The sequence below is a fragment of the Eretmochelys imbricata genome, chromosome 3 (assembly GCF_965152235.1).
Source record: "Eretmochelys imbricata isolate rEreImb1 chromosome 3, rEreImb1.hap1, whole genome shotgun sequence".
In the NCBI taxonomy this organism is placed as follows: Eukaryota; Metazoa; Chordata; order Testudines; family Cheloniidae; genus Eretmochelys; species Eretmochelys imbricata.
In genome coordinates, this window is record NC_135574.1 from 320,283 (window position 1) to 333,633 (window position 13,351).

At 48.5% G+C, this 13,351-nt stretch overlaps 1 protein-coding gene across 1 annotated transcript in view; it reads right to left on the bottom strand.

The window, feature by feature from the left end:
- The window catches only part of GCKR (glucokinase regulator), a 41,868-nt gene that overhangs the window by 1,361 nt on the left and 27,156 nt on the right, over positions 1–13,351 (bottom strand). Inside the window, exons 14-17 of the mRNA XM_077811446.1 lie at positions 12,400–12,496; positions 10,791–10,888; positions 9,876–9,959; positions 9,464–9,613 (exon numbers count right to left, since the gene is read on the bottom strand). Coding sequence (XP_077667572.1) covers positions 9,464–9,613; positions 9,876–9,959; positions 10,791–10,888; positions 12,400–12,496 — 429 coding nt within the window. The remainder of the gene's footprint in view (positions 1–9,463; positions 9,614–9,875; positions 9,960–10,790; positions 10,889–12,399; positions 12,497–13,351) is intronic.

A 13,351-nucleotide genomic window follows, 5' to 3' on the forward strand; every position in this document is an offset into this window, starting at 1 on the left:
AAGAGGGAGGTTTATCCCTGTTTTTTGTAACTTTAAAGTTGTTCCTAGGGGGGGAATCCTCTGTGTTTTAAGTCTTATTACCCTGTAAAATTACCTTCCATCCTAATTTTACAGAGGTGCTTTTTTTCTTTATAATAAAGTTCTGTTTTTTAGGAATCTAATTGTTTTTTAGTGTCCTAAAAACCCAAGAGTCTGGTCTGTGCTCACCTTGTTTACCTATTTGGTTGGTAGATTATTCTTAAGCCTCCCCAGGAAAGGGGGTGAAGGGACTTGGGGGAATATTTTGGGAAAACAGGAACTCCAAGTGGTCCTTTTCCTGAATCTTTGTCTAACTCATTTGGTGGTGGCAGCAGTACTCATCCAAGGACAAGGAAGGATTTGTGCCTTGGGAAGTTTTTAACTTAAGCTGGTAGAAATAAGCTTAGGGGGTCTTTCATGTGGGTACCCACATCTGTACCCTAGAGTTCAGAGTGGGGAGGGAACCCTGACATGGTAGCAGCACGGTGGGATCATTCTGAACCAGAAGCACAGACCTCAGGATTTTAAAAAGAAAGTATTTTTTCTTTTACTTGCTTGATGTCAGGGAGGTTTGTTGTTGTTGTTGTTTTAAAAGGACACTTTTTTTTTAAGCTGAGAGCAGCTGGAGGTTTTGGGTTTTTTTTCCTCTTTCTTCTCTGCCTCAGGGCAGAGTATTTAAGCTACAGCAAGGGAATTCACAAGCTAGGGTTTTTTTTCTTTCTAGCTCTCGGGTTAGGCAGGCTAAGTGCAGGGAGGTTAGGATGACAGAAAGTGATGTCCAAAAGAAACTAGATTTAGCAAGATTGGAAGCTGAAGAAAGAAAGAAGGAACATGAAAGACAACTGGAATTAAAACAGATGGAGATTGATGCACAAGTGGCCAGAGAAAAAGCTGCTAGGGAGAAGAAGGAAAAAGAGAGGCAGCATGCTCAGGAGGAGAGGGAAAGAGAGAGGAAGCATGAACTGGAGGTGATAAAGTTAAAAGGACAAAACCCTTCAGCAGTTGGCTCCACCTCCCCAAAAATCCACAAACGGGAGCGACTATGTCCACAGTATGATTAATCCAGTGATACTGCTGAATATTTCATCACTTTGAAAGACTGTGCACTCTCCATGCAATTCCTGAAGATCACAAGATGACCACATTGGTAGCAAAATTGACTGGAAGAGCTCTGAATATATTCAACAAAATGCCTATTGAGGATGCTTCTGTCTATGGTAAATTCAAGGATTTGGTTTTGAAGCAATTTCAAATTACACCTGAAACTTACAGAGTGAAATTTAGAGCCCTTAAGAGAGAGGCTGGACTAAGTAATGTGGCTTATGTAAACCAGATAAAGGATCTGTTAGATAAATGGATCAAAGGAAGGGGTGTAACTAGCTTTAAAGGAATGTGTGATTTGGTTGTCCAGGAGCAGTTCCTGACTATGACCAATGATGATGTAAAACTGTGTTTATGGGATAAGAAAATGGACTCAGCAGAAAGTCTTGCTTCTTATGCTGATCAATACGAACAGTCCCAGACTGTCAGAAAGGCAGGGCAAATCAGAACAAAACAGATGGAGGTAGCAGAGAGGAACAACCCTGGTCGCAGTTTGGGCGGATACCAGAAGGGACACCCCGAGACCACATCCTACCACCAGGGGCAGCCCAAGGCCCGAACTACACCCCAAGGAAAACCCCAGACACCTTATTGTCCCACCACACCATTCTCCAGCAACCCACCTCGCCCCATTGACCAGTCAGCTGGGTGATGTTTTAAATGTAACAAGCTGGGGCATGTAAAGGCCAACTGCCCCAAGAACCCCAACAGATTGCAGTTCATTGCACTGGGGTCACACCAAAGGTCCTCAGGCCCAGATGCCTCCCAGATACCCTCGGAACGAAGGGAAACTGAGTGTGGGTGGGAAGAAGGTTATCGCATGGAAGGACACTGGAACACAGGTGTCAGCTATCCATCAATCCCTAGTGGACCCCAAATTCATCAACCTAGAGGCCCAAGGGACGATTCAACCCTTCAAGTCAAACTCTTTTGACTTGCCTACAGCCAAGTTGCCTGTTCAGTACAAGGGCTGGTCAGGAATGTGGACTTTTGCAGTCTATGATGATTATCCCATTCCCATGCTGCTGGGGGAAGACAAATAAATTGGTTAGTCTCTAAGGTGCCACAAGTACTCCTTTTCTTTTTGCGAATACAGACTAACATGGCTGTTACTCTGAAACATAAAACTAGCCAAGCTAGTTTTATGCACAGCTACAGACTAGGGACCAAATGGCTAGGCAGCAGTTCTGTAGAAAAGGACCTAGGGGTGACAGTGGACGAGAAGCTGGATATGAGTCAGCAGTGTGCCCTTGTTGCCAAGAAAGCCAATGGCATTTTGGGATGTATAAGTAGGGGCATAGGGAGCAGATCGAGGGACGTGATCGTCTCCCTCTATTCGACATTGGTGAGGCCTCATAGAATCATAGAATATCAGGGTTGGAAGGGACGTCAGGAAGTCATCTAGTCCAACCCCCTGCTCAAAAGCAGGACCCATCCCCAATTAAATCATCCCAGCCAGGGCTTTGTCAAGCCTGACCTTAAAAACTTCTAAGGAAGGAGATTCCACCACCTCCCTACGCAACGCATTCCAGTGTTTCACCACCCTCCTAGTGAAAAAGTTTTTCCTAATATCCAACCTAAACCTCCCCCACTGCAACTTGAGACCATTACTCCTTGTCCTGTCCTCTTCCACCACTGAGAATAGTCTAGAACCATCCTCTCTGGAACCACCTCTCAGGTAGTTGAAAGCAGCTATCAAATCCCTCCTCATTCTTCTCTTCCGCAGACTAAACAATCCCAGTTCCCTCAGCCTCTCCTCATAAGTCATGTTTTCTAGACCCCTAATCATTTTTGTTGCCCTTCGCTGGACTCTTTCCAATTTATCCACATCCTTCTTGTAGTGTGGGGCCCAAAACTGGACCCAGTACTCCAGATGAGGCCTCACCAATGTCAGATAGAGGGGGACGATCACGTCCCTCGATCTGCTCGCTATGCCCCTACTTATACATCCCAAAATGCCATTGGCCTTCTTGGCAACAAGGGCACACTGCTGACTCATATCCAGCTTCTCGTCCACTGTCACCCCTAGGTCCTTTTCTGCAGAACTGCTGCCTAGCCATTCGGTCCCTAGTCTGTAGCAGTGCATTGGGTTCTTCCGTCCTAAGTGCAGGACCCTGCACTTATCCTTATTGAACCTCAGATTTCTTTTGGCCCAATCCTCCAATTTGTCTAGGTCCCTCTGTATCCTATCCCTGGCCTCCAGCGTATCTACCACTCCTCCCAGTTTAGTATCATCCGCAAATTTGCTGAGAGTGCAATCCACACCATCCTCCAGATCATTTATGAAGATATTGAACAAAACCGGCCCCAGGACCAACCCCTGGGGCACTCCACTTGATACCGGCTGCCAACTAGACATGGAGCCATTGATCACTATCCGTTGAGCCCGACAATCTAGCCAATTGTCCCCTACGCTTTCCAAAAACTTCCTGGATTGTCTATGCACCGCTGTATTGCTCTCCCAGCAGATATCAGGAAAATTAAAGTCACCCATGAGAACCAGGGCGTGCGATCTAGTAGCTTCCGCGAGCTGCCGAAAGAAAGCCTCATCCAGCTCATCCCCCTGGTCCGGTGGTCTATAGCAGACTCCCACCACTACATCACTCCTGTTGCTCACACTTCTAAACTTAATCCAGAGACACTCAGGTTTTTCTGCAGTTTCGTACCGGAGCTCTGAGCAGTCATACTGCTCCCTTACATACAGTGCTACTCCCCCACCTTTTCTGCCCTGCCTGTCCTTCCTGAACAGTTTATAGCCATCCATGACAGTACTCCAGTCATGTGAGTTATCCCACCAAGTCTCTGTTAATTCCAATCACGTCATAATTCCTTGACATCACCAGGACCTCCAGTTCTCTCTGCTTGTTTCCAAGGCTTTGTGCATTTGTATATAAGCACTTGAGATAACCTGCTGATCGCCCCTCATTCTCAGTATGAGGCAGGAGCCCTCCCCTCACAGACATTCCTGCCTGTGCTTCCTCCCGGTATCCCGCTTTCCCACTTACCTCAGGGCTTTGCTCTCCTTCCCCCGGTGAACCTAGTTTAAAGCCCTCCTCACTAGGTTAGCCAGCCTAGTACTCATCTGGAGTACTATGTCCAGTTTTGGGCCCCACACTACAAGAAGGATGTGGAAAAATTGGAGAGAGTCCAGCGAAGGGCAACAAAAATGATTAGGGGTCTGGAACACATGACTTATGAGGAGAGGCTGAGGGAACTGGGATTGTTTAGTCTGCAGAAGAGAAGAATGAGGGGGGATTTGATAGCTGCTTTCAACTACCTGAGAGGTGGTTCCAGAGAGGATGGTTCTAGACTATTCTCAGTGGTAGAAGAGGACAGGACAAGGAGTAATGGTCTCAAGTTGCAGTGGGGGAGGTTTAGGTTGGATATTAGGAAAAACTTCTTCACTAGGAGGGTGGTGAAACACTGGAATGCGTTACCTAGGGAGGTGGTGGAATCTCCTTCCTTAGAAGTTTTTAAGGTCAGGCTTGACAAAGCCCTAGGTTGGAATGATTTAATTGGGGATTGGTCCTGCTTTGAGCAGGGGGTTGGACTAGATGACCTCCTGAGGTCCCTTCCAACCCTGATATTCTATGATTCTAAGAGGGTGGGAATGGTCACCTGCAGCCAGGCTAAGCAAGCTGTCATGCCTAGCTCTGTTCCTGAGCCTTTGACAAGGGCCCAGTCTGTGATACCAGAGTCCCAGACTGAGGTGGTGGAACTGGACCCCCAGGCAAACATCTGCGACAGCAGTAGTGGACCCAGTCACAGAGACCCAGCCAGAGCCAGACCCAGAACCAGAACCGGCAGAGCAACCAGCACCAAAACCATTGCCAGCACTGAGTCCAGCGCTTGCAACCCCGTCTGCAACCCCAACACCAGAGGGCCCCACCGAGCCCGCCTTGGTAGCAGCAGCTAAACCTGCACAAGAAGCTCAGCTGGAGCCTGAACCCCAACCAAGTGCACCTGCGGAGATCGGGTCACTGTCCCCGGAACCAGCCCCATCCCCCGCATCGCTTCCTGAGGGACCAAGTCGAGGTCCACTATCCAGTGAAGAACTGAGGTTCCATTTCAGCAAGTAGCTGTGGATATTCTGGGTCCTTCCCAGGGGAAAGCAGTAGATACTGACTTTCATGGATTTTGCCACCCGATGGCCGGAAGCAGTAGCTCTAAGCAACATCAGGGCTAAAAAAGTGTGTGCCAGGCACTAGCAGACATTTTTGCCAGGGTAGGTTGGCCCTCCGACATCCTCACAGATGCAGGAATTAATTTCCTGGCAGGAACTATGGAAAGCCTTTGGGAAGCTCATAGGGTAAATCACTTGGTTGCCACTCCTTACCACCATCAAACAAATGGCCTGGTGGAGAAATATAGTGAAACTTTGGGGGCCATGATATGTACATTCGTAAATGAGCACTCCAACCATTGGGACCTAGTGTTACAGCAGTTGCTCTTTGTCTACAGAGCTGTACCACATCCCAGTTTAGGGTTTTCACCATTTGAAAATGTGTATGGCCGCAAGGTTAAGGGGCCATTACAGTTGGTGAAGCAGCAATGGGAGGGGTTTACGCCTTCTCCAAGAACTAACATTTGAAACTTTGTAAACAACCTACAAAACACCCTCTGAGACTCTTTAGCCCTTGCTAAAGAAAACCTAACAGATGCTCAGGAAGAGCAAAAGGCCTGGTATGATAAACATGCCAGAGAGCGTTCCTTCAAAGTAGGGGACCTGGTCATGGTCTTGAAGGTGCTCCAGGCCCATAAGATGGAAGCGTCATGGCAAGGGCCATTTACGGTCCAAGAGCGCCTGGGAGCAGCTAACTATCTCATAGCATTCCCCCACCTAAACCCTAAAGTGTACCATGTTAATTCTCTAAAGCCCTTTTATTCCAAAGAATTAAAGGTTTGTCAGTTTACAGCCCAGAGAGGAGAGGACGCTGAATGGCCTGAAGGTGTCTACTATGAAGGAAAAAGTAACGGTGGTGTGGAAGAGGTGAATCTCTCTATGACCCTCGGATGTAGGCAGCAACAGCAGATCAAGGAGCTGTGCGCTAGCTTCACACCGATGTTCTCAGCCACCCCAGGACAGACCGAACGGGCATACCACTCCATTGACACAGGTAATGCTCGCCCAATTAAAGCCCAACCTTCCCGGGTGTCTCCTCAAGCCAAAACAGCTATAGAACGGGAGATCCAGGACCATGCTACAGATGGGTGTAATGTGCCCCTCTAACAGTGCATGGGCATTTCCAGCAGTTTTAGTTCCCAAACCAGATGGGGAGATATGCTTTTGCATGGTCTACCGTAAGCTAAATGCTGCAACTTGCCCAGACAACTATCCAATGCCACGCACAGATGAGCTACTGGAGAAACTGGGATGTGCCCAGTTCATGTCTACCTTGGACTTAACCAAGGGGTACTGGCAGGTACCGCTAGATGAATCCACCAAGGAAAGGTCAGCCTTCACCACACAGGTCGGGCTGTATGAATTTAATGTGCTCCCTTTCGGGCTGCGGAATGCACCCGCCACCTTCCAGAAACTTGTAGACAGTCTCCTAGTGGGATAGGGAAAATCTGCAGTCACCTACCTTAATGATGTGGCCATATTTTCTGATTCATGGGCAAAACATCTGAAGCATCTGCAAAAAGTCTTTGAGTGCATAAGGGAGGCAGGACTAACTGTTAAGGTTAAAAGGTGTCAAATAGGCCTAAACAGAGTGACTTACCTTGGACACCAGGTGGGTCAAGGAACTATCAACTCCCCTACAGGCCAAAGTGGATGCTATCCAAAAGTGGCCTGTCCCAAAGTCAAAGAAACAGTTCCAATCCTTCTTAGGCTTGGCTGGATATTACAGGCGATTTGTACCGCACTACAGCCAAATTGCTGCCCTACTGACAGACTTGACCAAAAAGAAACAGCCAAATGCAGTGCAGTGGACTAAAAAGAGTGTCAGAAGGCCTTTAACCAGCTTAAAAGCAACACTCATGTCTGACCCTGTGCTAAGGGCCCCAGACTTTAACAAACCTTTCCTAGTAACCACAGATGCATCCAAGCACGGTGTGGGAGCAGTTTTAATGCAGGAAGGACCTGATCAAAAATTCCATCCTGTCGTGTTTCTCAGCAAAAAACTGAGAGGGAAAGCCACTGGTCAATCAGCGAAAAGGAATGTTACGCCATTGTGTATGCTCTCAAAAAGCTATGCCCATACGTTTGGGGGCGGCGTTTCCACCTGCAAACTGACCATGCTGCGCTAAAGTGGCTTCATACTGTCAAGGACAGTAATAAAAAACTTCTTCGGTGGAACTTAGCTCTCCAAAATTTTGATTTTGAAATACAACACATTTCAGGAGCTTCTAACAAAGTGGCTGATGCACTCTCCTATGGACATTTCCCAGAATCAACTGGTTAAAATCGTCCTTAAAATGTGAAAAATATTGTTCGTTTTTATACAGTATATCTAAAGGTGCATGTGTCTTATTAACTCTGTTTTCTCCTAGAGCTCCAGGAAGAAATCACAGCCAGTGTGGAACAGGCTGTCTCGCACCATCTGTGATTTGGGGGGGCATGTCATAAATATAAAGGGAAGGGTAACAACTTTTACGTATGCAGTAATATAAAATCCCTCTTGGCCAGAGGTACAGAATCCCCTTACCTGTAAGGGGTTAATCAGTTCAATTAACCTAGTTGGCACCTGACCAGAAGGACCAATGGGAAAAGAAGATACTTTCAAATGGGGGTGGGGGGGAGGAAGAGGCTTTGTTTTTGTGCTCTGTGTGTGTTCTCTCTGAGACAGAGAGAGACCAACCAAGTAATCCAGCTCCTACTGAAATGATACATCTAATATTACAAAAATAGTAAGTAATAGCAAGGAATGTGTTACATTATCTTTTGTTTTAGCTTGTAAACTTTCCCTGTGCTAAGAGGGAGGTTTATCCCTGTTTTTTGTAACTTTAAAGTTGTGCCTAGGGGGGAATCCTCTGTGTTTTAAGTCTTATTACCCTGTAAAATTACCTTCCATCCTAATTTTACAGAGGTGCTTTTTACTTTTTTTCTTTATAATAAAGTTCTGTTTTTTAAGAATCTTATTGTTTTTTAGTGTCCTAAAAACCCAAGGGTCTGGTCCGTGCTCACCTTGTTTACCTATCTGGTTGGTAGATTATTCTCAAGCCTCCCCAGGAAAGGGGGTGAAGGGGCTTGGGGGAATATTCTGGGGAAACAGGAACTCCAAGTGGTCCTTTTCCTGAATCTTTGTCTAACTCACTTGGTGGTGGCAGCAGTAGTCATCCAAGGACAAGGAAGGATTTGTGCCTTGGGAAGTTTTTAACTTAAGCTGGTAGAAATAAGCTTAGGGGGTCTTTCATGTGGGTCCCCTCATCTGTACCCTAGAGTTCAGAGTGGGGAGGGAACCCTGACAGGGGGTGTGTACATGCACATGTGTGTGGACGCTAGCTGGGCAGGGGCAGCACAGAGAAAGGCCCAGGTTACAGATAACTGGGCAAGAAAACCCCAGCTAGATCCTATTATCCATCCACCCTCCCCATCACACTAGCTGAAGTCCAGGAAGCCCAGAAAAATATTAGAGCCACAACCTGTGCAATGGATCCCTGCCCTTCCTGAATGATAAAAGAGCTATGCCCACTACTAACCGGAATAGGCAGGGAGAAACACTTACCAGCTCCCTGAGAAATGCCAAAACGCAACCTTGAGATCTTTTCAACTTCTGTCCCATCTCCAACCTCCCATTCCCAGGCCCAGTAATTGAGACAGTAGTGACCACCAAGCTCCAGCAACATGCGACATCAGCCAACATCCTGGCTGTCTCTCACAATCTGCCTCAGAGCACGGCACAGCAAGGAGACGGCTTGAGGGGCACCAACACATGTTCTATAATGGCCTGGTACATGCTCACCATGTTCATACTGCTGGGCTTCTCCCCCAGTTACCCCATGTAAATAGTGGGCCATATACTTCCACCTATGGGACAAAGCAGGTTAGCAGTACACTGTGGTGCACTGTTGCAAAGGCTGCATCTTGGTGATGAGATTCTCTCATGCTCAGAATTAGGATCCCAGCTATGGTACAGGGGATGGGGGAGGTGGAGGACGGGAGGGTCAGCTACTGGGCTGTGGTGCTCTGCCTGGCCTTGAAAAGGTCCCACTGGGGGCAGTGCCAATGTCCAGAGAAGGGCCACACCAGGATTCCCTCCTCCCCCCCCGCCCCACTTAGCTATTGACCTTGCTTCCTGCCTTTCTCACAACTTGGGCCTCCCCCTACACTCTGAAGTAATAACTGGTAATGCTGCTACCTTCTTATTCCCTCGCTAGGCCATTGCTTGGGCCTCAGTACCTGCAGGATGGACAGCGCCCTCCAGAAGAGCTTGGAGTTGCTGATTCTCAGGTCCACCATGTAGTTGTGGAGAATTTTGCCCTTGAGGACATGGGCCCCGGTGCTGACTGTGTTGAGGATCCACTTGGTGCTGAGCTCCCTCTGGAACTTCTGTGTGAAATACAGAAAAACAGACCCCCATGAACTAGGCAGCCACAAACTGCCAGCCAGAGGAAGCCACGGCCCTGCAGCAGCCGGGCCCGCCTCCCCGCAGGGCGAGCCACGGCCCTGCAGCAGCCGGGCCCGCCTCCCCGCAGGGCGAGCCACGGCCCTGCAGCCACCCCTCACTTACCTCAGAAATCACAAAAGTCCAGTCAGTCGGCACCCTGCTAGGAATCGACCTCAGGATCCAAACAGGTTTGTCATGCATTACCTGGATAAAATTCCCCTCATACTCCAGGAACAGGATGGGCCACATGATGCTCATGATGCAAGGAAACAGCTTCTTGAGGGAGGCCTGGTGGGGATAAAGATACTAACAGAAATCTTGTTGTGACAGATGTGCCCAAGCATGTCCTGACAGGGATACTGAGTCCCACCGTTTTCTCAATATTATACCGAAGGGAGTTGTGTTTGGTCTGACAAAAGCTAAGCTCTAGCTGATTGTCCTGGTTATTATGAGATGTTTGTATGGGAAACAATTTTAGAGTTAGCTAACACAGGACATTGTGTTCTAAATCTGTTGGGAGTGAAATCTAGCTCTCGAGGGAGGGCAGTCTCAGAGCTGACCCAAACAGGAGAACAATGAACACCCATCAGACAGCCTGTGTTTGCTGTCTGGAGTAGATGCAGGCTGGAGATTTACAAAGCCAAACCGGGAGTTCTGGGGAGAGTGGGCCCCCTGGGGTAAGACTGTAAGAGCAGACGATTGTCCCAAGTAGGTATCCATTAGGGAAGGGGACTGTGTCAGTGGGGACAAGCGCTGGACAAACTAACCATTGGGTGAGAAATACCTTATTAGATAGGAACGTAACTTGTTGATAAGTATAGGCTGCAGATGGCTTTTTTTGTTCTTCTTTGACCTTTGAGGTTTAGGGCTGGTTGGGAGCAGTGTGGCCTCGGTGCAACTTAGAGTAGCTCCAGGGGCACCCAGTGCCACCGTGGGGCAAGACTCACTCCCTTCCCCCTCAGCAGTTAAGGAATTAAGGAATTCCAGAGTGAAGGCAACCCCAACCCTGCCCCCTCTAGGCGTGCACCAGGGTACAGTCTAATTACATGAGCACAAGCTCCATTTCCCACAGGACCGTTCCCTCACCTGGGATGGAGACAAAGAGCCTTCTCTACTCACCGGAAGGTACTGCCCAACCGTGGCATGAGAAAGTGCTTGGACATTTGATGTCTTCTCCTTCACCTGAACCACAAGCTTCTCCACCTCTGTGAGGTCATCTTAAAGCAAGGGGGAGCATAAGACTGGGGTAACCAGGCTCTGGACAGTCATTCAGGAAGATCCAGAGCTAGTCAGAGTCAAGAGTCCTTTGCACATCAGCCAAATCACCATACCAACATGCAAGAGACATGTTTACACACACATACACATCCCAGCCTATACTTTTCACCTTACTTCTGTCTCATTCACTTTCTTTGCTACAACTCCAGGGTAAGCGGGTAACAGGTCCATGGACTCCCTCCCAAGCCTTGTTGCTGAGGTACATCAGAGAACAGCTGCACCCCTCTACCAGACAACACAAACAGGCCTGGTTTGCCTGTAGCTCAGCAAAAGACCCAGTGTGATTGGCTCTGCCATGACAGATCTAGACTGCAGTGACATTATTAGTTACATTGGATAAGATGGGGGTTAATCTGAGAATTGAAAGATGGATAAGGAACTCGTTAAAGGAGAGACTACAATGGGTCATTCTGCAAGGTGAACTGTCAGGCTGGAAGGAGGTTACTAGTAGAGTTCCTCAAGGATTGGTTTTGGGACCAAACGTTTTTTATTACTGACCTTAGCACAAAAAGTTGGAGTGTGCTAATAAAATTTGTGGATAACACAAAGTTGGGAGGTATTGCCAATATGGAGGAGGACACGATTATCATACAAGAAGATCTGGATGAACTTGAAAACTGGAGTAATAGAAATGGGATGAAATTTAAATAAGTGCAAGGTCATGCATTTTGGGACTAACAAGAATTTTTGCTGGGGATGTATCAGTTGGAAGTGATGGAGGAGGAGAAAGACATGGGTGTACTGGTTGATCACAGGATGCCTAAGAGCTGCCAAAGTGATGCAGCCATGAAAAAAGCTAATGCAGTCTTAGAATGCATCAGGAAAGCTATTTCCAGTAGAGACAGGGAAGTGTTAGTACCATTATACAAGGCACTGGTGAGATCTCATCTGGAATACCGTGTGCAATTCTGGTCTCCCATGTTTAAAAAATATGTATTGTATTTTCTCTGATAATTCTGGATATTCTTCATGCCCATAGGAACGTCTAACCCCTCTCTGAATCCTGCCAGGCTCTTAGTCTGTTATGTCATGTGACAGGGAGTTCCACAAGCCCCTTGTGCCTTTGTGGGAAAATATTTCCTTTGATCAGTTTTTACTTTGCTGCCTTTCAGTCCCAGTGAGCTTCCCCCTCATTCTTGTCTTATGAGACAGGGAGAACAGATACTCTTGATCTCCCATCTCTAGACCCTGCATTGTTTTAGATACTTTTCATAATTTTTTTTATCGTGTTCCCTCTTACTTGTCTTTTTCCAAGGTAACAACAACCCCAAACTTTTCAATCGTTCAGCATACTAGGGAGAGGTGAGGTGAGATAAATCACAGCAAGAGGCTGACATGATCACTCAGCAGAGGGTAGTGCCCAGCAGGGGGAACAACAGCTCCTTCCTTCCCCCCCCACCCCCCAAAAACTAGTGCTGACCCCTTCCCTCAGCTCCCAGCCACTCCTCACCATCCAGCGTGAAGAGGAAGAGAACAGTATCAAGCTCTGTCAGTGATGGAAGGATCGTCTTCACAAAGTCCTCCTGAAAGAAGGCAAATTGTGGGCCCTGCCAGAGAAAGGGAGCCTGTTTAGCATGATGCCAGGGCTCCCGCTAAACTCTCTGACACATGGGCTGCCCTATCCACCCCTTCACTGGAGCCCCCTCCTTCTCTCCCAGACACTAGGGTTACCTTCCATTCCCAACATTAGAGCCCTCTCCTCCCTTCCCAAACATGGGAGACCCCATCCCCTTCACAACACTGGGACTTCCCTGGCTCTCTCCTGCCCTACTCCAGGTCCCCCCATCTTCCTGACACCAAGGCCCCATGCCCCCCCATAACATCAGGGTCCCCCCTCCACACCCTGCCACTGGGACCTTCCACCTGCCCTCCCCCAAACCAGGACCCCATGCATCCCTCTCCAGCCAGGTTTCCCCACATACCCTGAGACCAGGCCCCTCATCCTCCCTGACATCTGGACTCCACCTCCAGTCCCTAACACTGGGGCCTCCTTCCCCATGATGGGGACTCCCCCTTTGCTCCCCGACATAGCAGCACTCTCCTCCCTTCGCTGACACCAGGGAGCACAGGGGTATCAGTCCCTGTCTGCCCATGAGCCTGGGAGGCTCCAGGAACCAGAGGCATGGGCACAAAGAATCACCACACGCTCAGAGTCCACCACGCCCCCACAGTATGCGCCCCAGGCCAGCACCCACTCCCCACCCAGCACCCATCCCAGACCATGAGGTTCACCACACCCATAAGCTACCTCAGATCAGACCCTGCCTGGTAGCCACCCCAGCCGAGTCCAGCCCCGGACTCATGGTCAGAACTACTCCCAGGACTTACTTCCCGCCTAGGACCTACCCAAGGGAGGGCTCACAATCAGCTAGAACTCCCCAACCACCCCAGCCCCCTCCCGC